The sequence below is a fragment of the Manis pentadactyla genome, chromosome 8, assembly GCF_030020395.1.
Source record: "Manis pentadactyla isolate mManPen7 chromosome 8, mManPen7.hap1, whole genome shotgun sequence".
NCBI classification, from domain to species: Eukaryota; Metazoa; Chordata; class Mammalia; order Pholidota; family Manidae; genus Manis; species Manis pentadactyla.
The window spans coordinates 112,052,161-112,066,605 of NC_080026.1; the positions used below are offsets into that span (position 1 = coordinate 112,052,161).

The 14,445-nt window shown below is 34.3% G+C and overlaps 1 protein-coding gene across 9 annotated transcripts in view; it reads left to right on the top strand.

Moving 5' to 3' along the window:
• Nucleotides 1–14,445, top strand: part of BTRC (beta-transducin repeat containing E3 ubiquitin protein ligase) — a 271,763-nt gene that overhangs the window by 162,695 nt on the left and 94,623 nt on the right. For 5 of the 9 annotated variants that reach the window (XR_005027378.2, XM_036898777.2, XM_036898780.2 and 2 more), the window contains one exon: nt 11,083–11,160. The exons of the other annotated variants lie outside the window; for them this stretch is intronic. Coding sequence is in view for 4 of the 5 variants with exons in the window: in XM_036898777.2 (XP_036754672.1) it covers nt 11,083–11,160 (78 nt within the window). In the remaining variant the exon portion in view is untranslated. The remainder of the gene's footprint in view (nt 1–11,082; nt 11,161–14,445) is intronic. 9 annotated transcript variants of the gene reach the window in all.

The following is a 14,445-nucleotide window of genomic DNA, read 5'->3' on the forward strand; positions in this document are numbered from 1 at the left end:
AATGAAGCATTTAATTTTCTCAGGAAGCTTAACTTTTAATATCCTGTACAATTTCCCTAAGTACAGCAGTTTTATAGAGCAGTTGTTGAAAATGGGCAAGCAAGAATTTAAGGGATATGTTTGTTAGACTTAAATATTACTTAGCTTTATTTAAAAACATTCAGTTATTGGTAATTTCTGTACCAGGAATAGTTTGACTGTTGGAATCAGGTAGCAATATTTAACAAGCAAAATAATTTATAAAATGAGGTTGTTTTTCTTCCTTTTTTGACAGTACCTCTTATTTTAAGTGATAGAATGGCAGCTTATATTATAGTAGTGGTGGAATGGCAGCCGACAGTTTTACTCTGTCCTTGCTTTCTCTTCCTATTTTCAAGAACCTAGTGTTTTCCTTTTCTATTTGTTTTCTGATACGATACAAACTATCAGGCCACCCAGCACTTTCTTTGAATTTAACTTAAAATAAATACATCAGCCAGTGCAAGCATAATTGGTTGAAAGGCATTCATCTATCTGGGGAGTTCATCTAAATACTGAATGTGCCATGTGCTTTGACATAACATATCTGTAATATCTCTGAATGCAGAAAGCACTTTCTATGTTAGCTATAGGTATTAAAGCAGTAGTGTGTTTTAAGAATGTGTGCTGTGCAAATTCTGGCTTGTGAAGTAATGACAAGTGTTTGCCTGCATAGACAATATATTTTTCCCCCTGAGATCCCCACACACCTAGTTTCCCTTAAGCTCATCATCTCTGTCAGGTTAATCAATAGGCACCGTATGGCAGAGGGTCAGTAATCAGTGTCATCGTGCCTTTAAATCGTGTTGAAAATTTGCTTAAAGCCTGGGCCAATTAACATCGAGATGATGAATGAATGGGAAGATGGGAAGAGCCTGACGCTCAGGGGCTTTGTGAGGAAGAGATGCTCAGCTGTTGAGCAGCAGACACCAGCGAATAAAATCAGCCATTCATGTGAGCTCAGTCCACCCACTCTTAATGATAATGTCAATCTAGCAAAATATATACACATTGGAGTTGTCATGAGTTCATAAATCAAAGGAGTTTGTCAAAGGCATTCAGATTAACGAGGCAGCAGCAATAACAAGTCAAATTTGCATAGAGAATTGCTTGAATCTCAGTAAATTATGATCCTGTTTTTCATTTGATTATTTGCTAATGTCTCAAGAGGGAGAATGATTATATTAGCATGCAAAATCTACTCCAGAAGTAGAAATCTGAAGTGTAGAAGACCAGCATACTATGACAATTAATCAGTTTCTGCATACTAGCATAAATGCACAAGGCCTAGAAATGAACTTCTTTTTTATTATTATTTCTCCTTGCTACTGATCCAAATGGTTCAGCTTGACAGAGACTTTATATTGCTTTAACAGTGTTCTGAATTGTGCCTGCAGGCAAGACATAGTTATGCAGCTATAACCAACCTATCCATCTGCCAACCAGATTGGAATTCTCCTATCCAAGGCTTCCATTAACCCCCACTGACAGCTCCAAATAGGATTAAGAATTTGGAAGCATAAAAAATAGTTGTTTTTTTCAAGTACACAATCCCTTTTCATTTTGACAAAGGCTGCATCTGTAGTATTTCACAATGAGTGTGTTGGGCAGTGTAGCAAGGGGAAAACCTACTTGGTGTTTTTTTTTTTTACTTCTGTCCTAGGGAGTAAGGCACTACTAATGGAAGTCTTGTGTGTTTGGTTGTCCTAGAGTGCCTTCCATTATGTCTGTTTCCTAGCACTGTGCTTGGATTGGTGTATTACTAGAAAATATCACTTTTGAAAGCTTCAACTGGTGGACTTGTTGAAATTTAGCAGTATAGGGAGGCTTTGATGTGGTTGTGGCATGTTAGAGAAGCAATGTGCATGAAAACATGCCAGAGAATTGTATCTTATAAGGATACTTCATTCAGGTTCTCCCTAAACTGGTCCTTGATAGGATTCTTCAATAAGCTTCTGAACTTAAATGACCTAAGTTTTCCCCATTGTACCTTAGAAGGATTAATTAAAATTTGTTTACACACACACACACACACACACACACAGACACGGAGTGTTTTATTTCTCACTTTTCATTAAAGAACTTGATTTTTATCCATGCAGCTAAAGTATCTTTTAACATAATTACCTTTTAACATTGTATAGACAAATAATTGTGCCTGTTTTTGAAAACTGCAAATCATATGTATCTGGAAGCTATAATTAGCTCCAAGTCATATAATAAGTTAATGGGAAAAATAGTAATTCAATTACTAATTTACCAGCCAAGCCCACTATATGATATTTGCAACTAGCTATTAGAAATTGGTCTCAAAATTTTTGTCTTCATGTGAGTTGTCATTCTACATGATGATGAACAAATGATTCCATTTTTAAAATATGTCCAAAACAAGAGTTTTAATTCACAACAGTTTACCTGCTTTGCTAAAATGACATAATTTTCCTAGTTACAGAGTCCTTTGGATTCTCCCAGTGAAGAATGTGGCTTAGGTGGAAAATAAATGTTACTTTTAGTTTTGGAGCTGGTTATTTTATTTATAACAGATGTCTATTCACACAGGCTCAGGCTCTGTTTCACCATCCAACCTTGAGCAAGATGCTTACTCAAAAATTATTATAAGTCATTATGAGTGACTTGGCTTTTCATCACTGTGCAAATTAGTTTAGTTTTTCATTTGATTATATAATCAACTCTTGATTATCCATGTCATCAGGAGTTGTGTGTTCGAATAGATAACTGAAAATAGTAAATAAACCACTTACTGGTCATGGAGAATATTGCTCCAGCCATAAATCTGCTGTGTGCTACCATCAAAACCTCTCTGCTTCTTGTTTTGGGCACCAAAAAAAACTCTGAAAAGGTTTGAATGCTTATCCACAGAAGAAGTTTTCCTTCTTAATCAAGGGTCAGCAAACTATCAGTAAAGGACCAGATAATAAACATTTGAGCCTTTGTGGGCCATATGCTCTCTGTTGTGACGACTCAGTGTGAAAGCAGCTATAGATAAAAAGTGAATCAAGGTTGCTAAGTTTCTGTAGAACTTTATTTGCAAAAACTTACTGACATTGTAAATGGTGAGATGGTAGGACTTACTGTAATTGGGCTATTACTTTAAGGGTTCTCTGCTGTTAAAACCATTTTTAAAGTTAGCTGGCCAGTGTGGGTGTTGGGTTTCAATTATTTATTAAGCCCTTATTATCTGTATAGTGTATAATATATTGTAAGGTAGAGGGAGCCACAAAGACTTTGCCCAATCTTGCTGCGTAGTTAAGAGTAACATGCACACATTTATCTAATTAAGTGCCATATTGTGTAGACCAAGATGAAAATGTTAAGGAATTTCCAGTAGAGTAAGGTAGAGTAGTTGTGTAGTTTCTTAGAGAAGATGACAGTTGAAACTCATTTTAGAATGGGTAGGACTTGAATGGATTAAATGATTTCTTGTGTTTATAATTATTGATTGAATTAAACTAGAATTAAGGATCTTTCCAGACTGAAAACTTCAGGATCACATCACATGTTTGTGAGACCCTAAAGAGACTTGCCTAACCAAGGCAGAAAATGTATGTTGAGGGAAATAACTTGATGTAATATAGCAGAAATTTCTGGAAGGTTTTGAAAACCAAACTAGAAGTTCATATTTCATTTCATAAAAACAAAGACCCACTTAAAGTTTTTGAGGAAAGATGACCACCATGACAGTAGTGGCATTTAAGAAAAATTAATCTGGCAATAGTACTCAATCCAACAAACATTTTAAAACTCACATTATGTTTCCAAGCTTTGTGCTGAGCCACTGGAAGATAAAGATGAAATAGAAACTGACCCTGCCCTGAAGGAATTTACCAGTATATGTGGTTGGGGGGTGTGGGAGTGTGGAAGCTTGTCCATATAGAGATGTAACATAGATAAGTGCCAAAATAGAAATAAAGTGCTATAATTCAGAGTAATTAATTCTAACTGGGGGTAGGTAGGACAAGAGTTGGGGAGTAGGAGGGGATAAGCATAGGCTTTTCAGAGAAGTATCTTTTTTTTGTTTGAAGTATCGTTGATATACAATCTTATATTGGTTTTGAGTGTATAACACAGTGGTTCAACAGTTACCCATATTATGAAATCCTCACCCCCCACTAGTGCAGTTACTATCTGCCAACGTAGGAAAATGTTACAAAATCATTGGCTATATTCTCTATGCAGTACTACTATTCCCATGACCAACCTACATTATGGTTGAGAATTTTTGTGCCCCTTTATCCCCCTCACCCTATCCACCCCAACTCCTGCCCCATGGTAACCATCAGTCCCTTCTCAGTGTCTTGTGAGTCTACTGCTATATTGTTCATTTTGTTTAGCTTTGTTTTTCTATTCCACAAATAAGTGAAATCATATGGTATTTGTCTTTCTCTGTCTGGCTTATTTCACTAAGCATAATACCCTCTAGATCTATCCATGTTGTTGCAAATGGCAGAATTTCTTTTTTTTAATGGCTGAATAATAGTCCACTGTGTATATGTATCACATCTTCTTTATCCATTCATCTATTTATAGACACCTAGGTTGCTTTCATATCTTGGTTATTGTAAATAATGCAGGATAACTATAGGGGTGCATATATCTTTTCAAATCAGAGATTTTGTTTTTTTGGCATAAATTCCTACAAGGGCAGTTGCTGAGTCATATGGTGTTTCTATTTTAAGTTTTTTTTGAGGGACTTCTGTACTGCTTTGCATAGTGGCTACATCAATTTACATTCCCACCAACAGTGTAGGAGGGTTCCCATTTCTCCACATCCTCACCAACACTTGTTTCTCTTGTCTTTTGGGTAGTGGCCATTCTAACTGGTGTAAGGTGATATCTCTTTGTGGTTTTGATTTACATTTCCCTGATGATTAGCGATGTGGAGCATCTTTTCATGTGCCTGTTGAAGGTATCATTTTAATTGACTCTTGAATGAAGATTTTAGTAGATGAAGAGATCAGGAAAGAAGTCTATTTATTGCGCATTGAGGAATGTAATTAGTAGAAGCACAGGGATGAGAGACTGCTTTTCTTATTTTGGAAAATGATAAATAATTTCATGCAAATGGTGCAAAAGACTGATGAGAAAGAAGGTAGATTGGCCAGATAGTGAATATTATACTAAGAAGTTCGGACTTACCCTGTAGGTGACAGAGAGCTATAAAAGGTTTTAAGCTGGGGTGGGGGATGGTAACATCTTTTTAGAGTGATGATTCTGACATAGTATATAGAATAATTAATTATATACAGATTGAGGCAAGGAGGTCAGCCTTCTGAATTGTAGTAGCACTTGTAAGAGTTGTTGATGGTCTGGACTAGAGTAGAGGCAGTGGAGATGCAAAAATAGGGTTGGATCTCTTAAAATAGATGACTTGGAAAAATTGAAGATGTGAAACTGACTAGACACATTCAAATTAAAAAAGAGGGGGTGAGTAAAAATTGACTCTGAGGATTTAAGTCTGGGATGAAAAGAAAATTTGGGAGGGAAAGAGCTGGCCTGGAATAGGGGAAAATGGTGAAAGAATGCTTTAAATTTGGTTATATTGATTTTGAGACAGTTTACTTAGCTCTGTCATCTGAATACTTTTTTTGATGTGATTCCTTTTTCTTTTTTATTCATCCTCAGTTTATTTTGTCCCTTCTAATTCTAAGCTAGTAAGTGCTGGGCTAAGAGATAAATATTTGAGTCAGTATAAAAGGTAAGTTATTTAGCATCTTTTTCAGAAATGTTTTAATATAATGTTACTACTTATAGAATATTGCTACTACAGGACTACAAACACATTCTGCAAATAATTTACTACAATGAAAAGTCCCATCTGAGTGTTGTGAATGAGTTGTTCTGAGCAGTCAGGTTTTTCTAGTTAGCTCAAGGTTAAATGGTAGAATATCACTTTTATTTATATTTGATGGAACTCTTCCCTCAAATTTTATTTTTCATTGATCTGACTTCTGTTTTTTCCATTTCTTAACATATTTTCTTCTGGACTTCCATTTTATTTGTTAATTTTTATTTTGACGTAATTTCAGATTTACAAAAAAGCTGAAAGGGTAGTATGAAGAATCCCCTTATACTTTTCACACAGATTCCCTATATATGTCGACATGTTACCACATCTGCTTTATCTCTGTTTATACATACTTATGTGCACTCACTTATTTTGTCTAAACCATTTGACAGAGATATAATGTCCTTTTACCCCTAAATGTTTCATTATCTTTCATAAGAACAAGGACAGCTTTTAAATAACCATAGTACACATTATCAAAATCAAGAAATCGAATTTATTAACAAACTGTGGCACATCCATAGAGTGACACTACTTGGCAATAAGAAGGAAAGAACTACTGATATATGAAACAACACAAATGAATCTCAAATATATTATGCTAAGTGGGAGAAAGACAGATACAAAAAATTCCATTATATATATGATTCCATTTTATGACACTTTCAAAAAGACAACATTATTGAGAGAAAAAATATAAATCAGTGATCACTGGGGAAAGGGGTTGACCGTAAAGGGGGCAATACAACGTAGGTTTGAGAGCAATGGACCCATTTTACACATTGATTGTCGTGGTAGCTACACAACTGTATGCTTTTGTCCAACCTCATAGAACTATACACCAAAAAAGTGTGAATTTTTCTGTGTGTAAATTTTGGAAGTGGGGAAAGTAATCAGGAAATTAGCATTGCTACAATGTTATTAGCTCGACTACAGACCTTATTCAACTTTCTCCAATTGTTCCAATAGTACCCTTTACACCATTATGCTGTAATAACCACTCATTAGTCATCTGTCAAAATCAGTCAAAATAGAAGGTCATGAGGAAGAAAATTGTGGATATGGGCTAGGTAATTACCACTCATGCTGTTAAGCTCAGATCTCTGTTTTTCACTATATAATTCAATATAGAGGAGTTTACCATCAATATTGTTTCAGCTCTCCAAAATTTCTGGGATTTCAGTTGTCACATCTCTTTAGTTTCCTTTAACCTGAAACAGTTCCTTAGTATTTCTTTGTATTGCATGACCTTGACATTTTTTGTTAAGTACTGACTAGTATTTTATAGGATATCCCTTAATTTGGGTTAGTCTGTTGTTTTCTCATGATCAGATTGAGGTTAATGTATTTTTAGTGAGGTTACTCAGAAGTACTATGTTCTTTTCAGTACATGATATCAAGAGATACATGTTCAGGTGATATCTGCCAGATCTGTCTGTCTATTGTGAGATTACAGTTTTTCCTTTTGTAATTAGTAAGTATGTCATGAAGAAATATTTCAAACTTACATCACTACCCTGTTATTTCTCTAACTTTACCAGGTAATTTGCATGTGATGAGTCTTGCTTGCATCCATTAGTTATTTTTAGATAGAACTTACTTTACATAATTTAGCTTGATGACCCAGAGCAGTTGTGAACGTTGCTTATTGGGGTGCATCATAGATAAAGATACAGTTAATTACTGTACTGCTGAGCTCTCCTGGGTGCTGTTGGAGAACATACAGGCTTTGAGAACCACGGAGGTGACCGCTTAGGTATACATGGCTACTTCATTATTCCATACCACCCCCAAGACTGTAGAGCTGTTCATCTCTTATTTCACTGGCTTTCTGTCTTTTTCACTATATATATATATATATATATATATATATATATATATATTAGATATAGTTATATATATTTTTGATACATATACACACATGGTATATACATGTGTACATATACATGTAGAGTACTGAACTCCTTGCTCCGGATATCTTGCTGTTTGATGTCTCTATTTTATGTAACAACAGAATTGAATTTTTTGTATTGATAGTTTCTCAGGGTGGATAGTCCAAAGTAAGAAATGTTGAGTGTAACCTATCTAAAAAGAACTAGCTATAACAATGTTTTTCTCTTTTTCTGTTTGTTAAAAGTTATACAACAACATACATACATACATACATACATATATATATATATATATATATATATATATATATATAATCTCCTTTGCCCTGATAAGTTGGAGGAGAGGAGCTGCTACCTGCTCCCAGGTAGAAATTATCCTTCAGCTCCCTTTGTCTTTTCATACCTTAAACAGTCTCATAATACCCATTCAGTAGTTTCCCATCTAAGTCAGATAAAATAGAGGGGCAGGAGGAAGAAAATTATAGATATGGGCTAGATAATTACCACCTGTGCTGTTGGTTCAGATCACAATTTTTCACTCTGTAATTTAGCATGAAGAGTTTACCATCAATTTCATTTCATCCCAAGCACCTGTAGAGTAAAAACGTGATTTATAATGTCTTCAATATAAAAAAACTTCCACCAAAAAGTAATTAGGCTCCCAAGTTTATTATAATGACATTTTAACAGAATATAGTTAATTTTGAAATGTAGGACCTTATGTTGAATTAAAAGGTTTAGATTATCTGAAATGGTATTTTATTTAAAGGAGAATGGAGCTTCATGGTCTGGGAATAGTTACAAATTTTAAGTTTACAGTTGGATACTGGTTTAATTGAATATTGGCTTAACTTTATTATATAAGGCATTTAAAACATTGACCTATATCTTCTTTTTAAAAAAGGTTAAATATACAAATTGATTTTGTGGGCATAATGTCTACATTTCCCCTCTTTTGTCTGATTCTCTTATAATGGCATATACCTCTACTTTCCTTATTTGTGATGCTTTATAGTCATTATACCTGTCTCATTTTTTGTAGGTAGTCTTACATTCCCTTTTTCCCCCCCCAAATGGGGAGAAAAAGCAGAACTCTTAAGTTACTGAGTTTCTGTACCTTCCTTGTAACATAGCATGCTTTTTCTTCTTATTCTTAATTTTAGGAACCTTTACCTTAAAGCACTTCCACAGAATGTAAAATATCAAGTTAAATCTCACAAGAGATTTCTGCCCAAAGGAATGCTTTAGGGTACTGGCCTGCCAAGTCAACTAGAGGTGATGCACAAGTCACACTGATGTTAGCCACATAAGTGCAAGGGCCTTAAAGTGACATGATTTATCTTTTAATATCTTTTAAAATATAATACTTGATACAAACCAAAAAATATATAACTAATATCTAAGTTTATTAAAGCACAGGGATGAGCCTGTACTCCACTTATTATATCATACTTGTGTGGAAATTTTCAGATAAACTCATATGTTAAAATAATTTCTGGATCTAAAAATAAAGTAACTCTCCAGTTAGAATGTGATGAATATATGTAATGCAATGAGTACACCAACTGCAAATTTTAACATTACAGATGTAGTTGTGAAAAATAGAAGCCAAATAATATGTATATGGATTTTCTGTTATTTTGCCTTGCAGATAGTGATTTACATGGGTGATTACCAGATCATTTTTCCTTTTCTTTGTGTGTGGTAAAATATAGGTAACATAAAATTTACTTTCTTAACCATTTTTTTAGAGTGTACAGTTTGGTGGTATTAAATACATTCATAATGTTGTACAACTATCACCTCCGTCAATCTCCATAACTCTTTTCAACTTGTAAAACTCAAACTATATCCATTAAACAGTAACTCCCCTTTCCCCTTTTCTCCCAGTTCCTGGCAACCACCATTCTACCTTCTGTCTCTGATTTTTACTACTCTAAGTGTCTCATGTAAGTGGAATCATACAGTATTTGTCTTTTGGGATTGGCCTATTTCACTTAACAGGGGTTCTCAAGGTTCACCTATGTTGTGTATGTCAGAATTTCCTTCCTTTTTAAGGCTGAATACTATTTCATTGTACATATATACCACATTTTGCTTATCCCTTCATCTGTCAGTGGACACTTGGGTTGCTTCCACATTTTAGCTATTGTGGATAAGGCAATGAACACGGATATACAAATATTTTTTTGAGATTCTGTGTTTGATTCTTTTGGGAATATATACTTAACACTGGGATTGTTAAGATTGTATGTTAATCCTATTATTAATTTTTTGAGGAACCACCACTGTACTTTTTCCCATAGCATCTGTACCATTTTACATTCCCACTAACAGTGCCCAAAAGTTCCAATGTCTCAACATCCTCACCAGTACCTGTTACTTTCTGGATTTTCTTTGTTTGTCTTTGATAATAATAGCCTTCCTAATGGATGTGAGGTGTTATTATCTCCTTGTAGTTCTGATTTACATTTCCAAAATGATTAGTGATGTTGAACATCTTGTTGCTTGCTTGTTGGCCATGTATTTATAGCCTTTGGAGAAATGTCTATGCAAGTCCTTTGCCCATTTTTGAATTGGGTTGTTTGTTTTTCTTGTTGAGTTTTACAACTTCTCTCTACATTCTGGACATTAATCCTTTATCAGATATATGATTTACAAATATTTTCTCCCCTTTTTTTTTTGCCTTTTTATTCTGTTGATATTTAGAACTCTGAGCTCACTTTCAATTGGGTTGTTGTTTTTTTCCCTCTTAAGTGTTTAAAAATCCTATAGACATTTAAGGGTCTACAGCTGCTATTTGAGGAGACAGTGGCAAGAGTGGACTCTACTCCTAAACCACTGATTAAATATTGTTGTTTTGAGCAAAGTACTATATTATTTTTAATAAAAAAATCAAATCTGAGAAGAAGAGAAAGAGAACTGTTTTTTTAGGATGTAGACTTGGAGAACTTGTACCAACTTCACGTTTGCTGCAGTTTAAAATTAATTACTTAAAAAAGAAAGTAATAATCATGGTTTAAGTTATCAGCTAAGTGTAGACTGGAGCTTTTTTGTGTCCAAGGTAAACTGTATTTTCAAAGAGCAATAAATGAATGACTTCTAATGAATATGATCTGTAGGGTAGTGCATAAATGTAGATGAAATACTTTCCACCTATATCCCTACATACACTTATTTATATACATGGTCATATTTTTGCCTTTACATAAGTGTATGTCTGTGTATATATAAATCTTCAAATGAATCAGTGCATAAATATACACAGTATTCTAGCTTACAGAATGAGAAATGTAATTCAGTTTACTCCCACAGACTAAGATTGAAGATAATGAGAACTGAATTAAAGCTTACTTTCTTTCACAGAATTCCTCAGAGAGAGAAGACTGTAATAATGGCGAACCCCCTAGGAAGATAATACCAGAGAAGAATTCACTTAGACAGGTATGAAATTCAGTCTGTCTTAAAAGAAAAAAAAAAAACACAATCTACCAACAACAAAACAAAAGACAGAAAACCCTCAATTTGCCATTCATTAAGCACTGGAGTTTAAACTAAGAGTACTCTGAAGTTGATCTGGCTATAGCCATCAATTTCAATCAGGTAACATTGTTTTCCCAATCATTTAAAAAATATCCTAGGTTTAAGAGTACAGGACAGTCAATTGCTTAAGTATAATGAGAACAAAGTCAAAGTCTCTTGTTCAGTCAAAATGCTTCTTAAGTATAGATAGAATATTGACTTCTACACCTTACTTTCCCATTAAGGTTCTTAATACAGTTTTTAAAAAACCTAATAATCAAAAGATCTATGTGTTTATAGTTTGCTCCTTTCAGTCTGAGTAATATTTGTTTCCTTTTTCTAAAAGTAAATGCCATTATTGATGATAACTTTAAAAAAATTTTTACTCATTGACATGCTCTTATCCCCCAAAGGTAACACATTTTACTTGGAAAATTCAATTCTGTCATGTTCTCTTTTTAAAGATTTAAATGTCCAGAAATATTTGGTCAGAAAATTTGCTCTTCTCACTGCCTATATAGCAACCTTTAGCATCTTCGGTCTCCCATTGGCAACAAAAAAAAAAGTTCTTATAGTGTTGCCAGAGAATAGGTATATACCATCTATTCATTTTTCATGTAAAATTGGATAAGATGAGCACTAGCAGTAGTAAAAATAATTTCTTGCATTATGGCATTATTCTAGTAAAAAGAAGAGATCTAATCTTTGTTGCATGCCCACCATGAACCTGATATTTAATTCATTTAATCCTCACAATAACACTGTAAAGTCACTAGGTAGGGTTTCCGACTTATGGATGAAGAAAATGCAGGTTTAGAGAGTTTAGTTGACTTGTTTATTTGCTAGTCAGTGATTTGAAACCCAGATCTGTGTTGTTCATGCATTTCTACTGCTTCTTGACTCCAGTTTGTATACAGTGCTAATTTAGGGGAATAGTACTTGAAACTGTGACCACACTGGGTTTTTATTTACTATATGTTAAGGTGGGTTTTTTTTTTGATGAATGTTTTCCTTTTTTTTAATAATAAATAATTGTCTAATAAGTACAGTTGAAATCAGTTCAGAACACTTTATTTAAAAAAAAACCCAAATGATCAGTCATTGATATTGTAAAGTTACTGCTTTCACTATTTGGAGATAAATACCTGATCTGTAAATTTAAATAGAACAATTTAAGTAAGATTAATTTGGAGGTGGAAACACTCTGCCCACTATACAGAAACAACTGTCAGAAAACAATGACACAACAAAAAGTTTTGGCAACTTTATTTAAGCTAACAAACGAATTTTCACTCTGCAAAGTTATAAATTAATTTTAATAGGCTGATCCAGATGGTCCATTTGGAAAATGGATAGGCTGATCTGTTGAAAATTAAACTAAATTTATCTCTCTCATACTTCAAACTGAAGCAAGGGAAAGAACCGTGCCTATTAAGTCCAGCACATACAGATGGATCAGCAGGTCACACATGGGACTAATCTGATTCATTTTAAAAATAAATGCATACATTATTGAATCATTTTCTACTTGCAAGATCTGTTGTGTGCAGTATTTGAAAGAGATTTAACATGGTTTTTTCATTGCTTTTTAGCAGGCTTGCTTCACTTTTCCACTTTAACAACTGTTCTTGGTTTTGTTTTTGTTTTTCCTCCTAGTGCTCCAAAATGATTTTTCTAGTATCTGTCATTCAGTGTTAGACCCAAGCTCTGGAGATTAATTAGGCCATGAGGCTTTCCCCCCTCCTTTCTTTGTAAAGGGTTTTATCTCCATTCTCTTTGTGAAGAGCATGAACTCAATGTTCTTGGAAAGAGAAATGGCCTTTAGAAACGGGAAAGTAGGAGATTCTCCTGGGGCCCTCAGAGTCTTTTAGCTTCTGGGTGTTTTAACAGCCCCATGAATGCAGATTTGTAAATTTATTGCAGTGCCATCTGGTTTTTTGCTTGAACCACATTACTGTTGGCTTGTGTCTGTCTATTGTGGTGGTCACTCCCTAGGAGCTTGCCCTCTCAGTCTAAGGGAAGAGTGATGAATAGCAGGGGTCAGTAGAAGAGGGTCACAGGGCAGCTGTCCAGGACTGCCCTGAACTTGATTACCCCACTGCTGATTTTTTTAATGTAGGATATAATATATAAGCTGTTTAACTCTCTCTTTTCTTTAATACATATATCAATAATGAAGTGTCCTTTGCTTCACACATATACCCTTTAAGTTACGTAGATAAAAAGCTGTCAAGGCTGCCTTTAACCTAGTGTTGATATAAGTAGCCAGTCACTTGGAGATTATTTGCACATATTTCTAATGGGATTCCAGGAACTCTTTCACCATTGGTTTTAAAGTGCTCAGTTACATTCTAACAAGTTCAGTATTGTTTTAAACCAATTTCATAGTTTACATATGTTTCTAAAGTAGTTTGATCAGTGTTGATAGGATACAACCACTATGTGTTAATTTGGAGAGTTATTTAATTATTGGAGTCACTGAAAGAAGAGTTACATTGTAATTCTTACAGACATTAAAAAGATAATAAGGGGGATATAATGAACAAGTTAAGACCAAAAATTTGGTGATAGATAAAATGGACAAATTCCTTGAAAAATACAACGTACTGAAACCAACACAATGTGAAACAAAATTTGAATAGACCTAAACCTATAAAGGAATTAAATTATCAAAGGCCCATATGGTTGCACTTGTGAATTCTATCAAACACATAAGGAATAAATAGCACCAATTGTATACAAACTTACAGAAAATCAAGAAGGAAAGACGCTCCCTGATTTATATTATGAGGCCACCATAGCCATAATTCTAAACCCTAACAAAGACATTAGCAGAAGAAAATATTGAAGGAGAAAATCAGGAGACACTACTTACTCCCTGTGTCACCAACTCATTTTTACTACTTGCTTTTCCTTTTCATTTCCAATGTCAGAAGGCAGGAGAGTTGGGGGAAAAACAGAAAAAGCAGTGTATCCTTTTCATTTTCTAAGTTTCAGAATAATCTTCTCACCTCTTGGCATTAAGTAAAGTGAACTTTTTTGTAAAGGGTACACAGTAGCTAGTTCTTTCCACTTTTATTCCTAAACTCTGAAGCCAAGGAAACCATAGCAACTGCTTTCATAGCTTTTATTCATATCTGCAGATAAGGGCAAGGGCCTGGGAAGATACATCAAAGTACTCATTACATTTTGAAAGTGTAGCCGTAC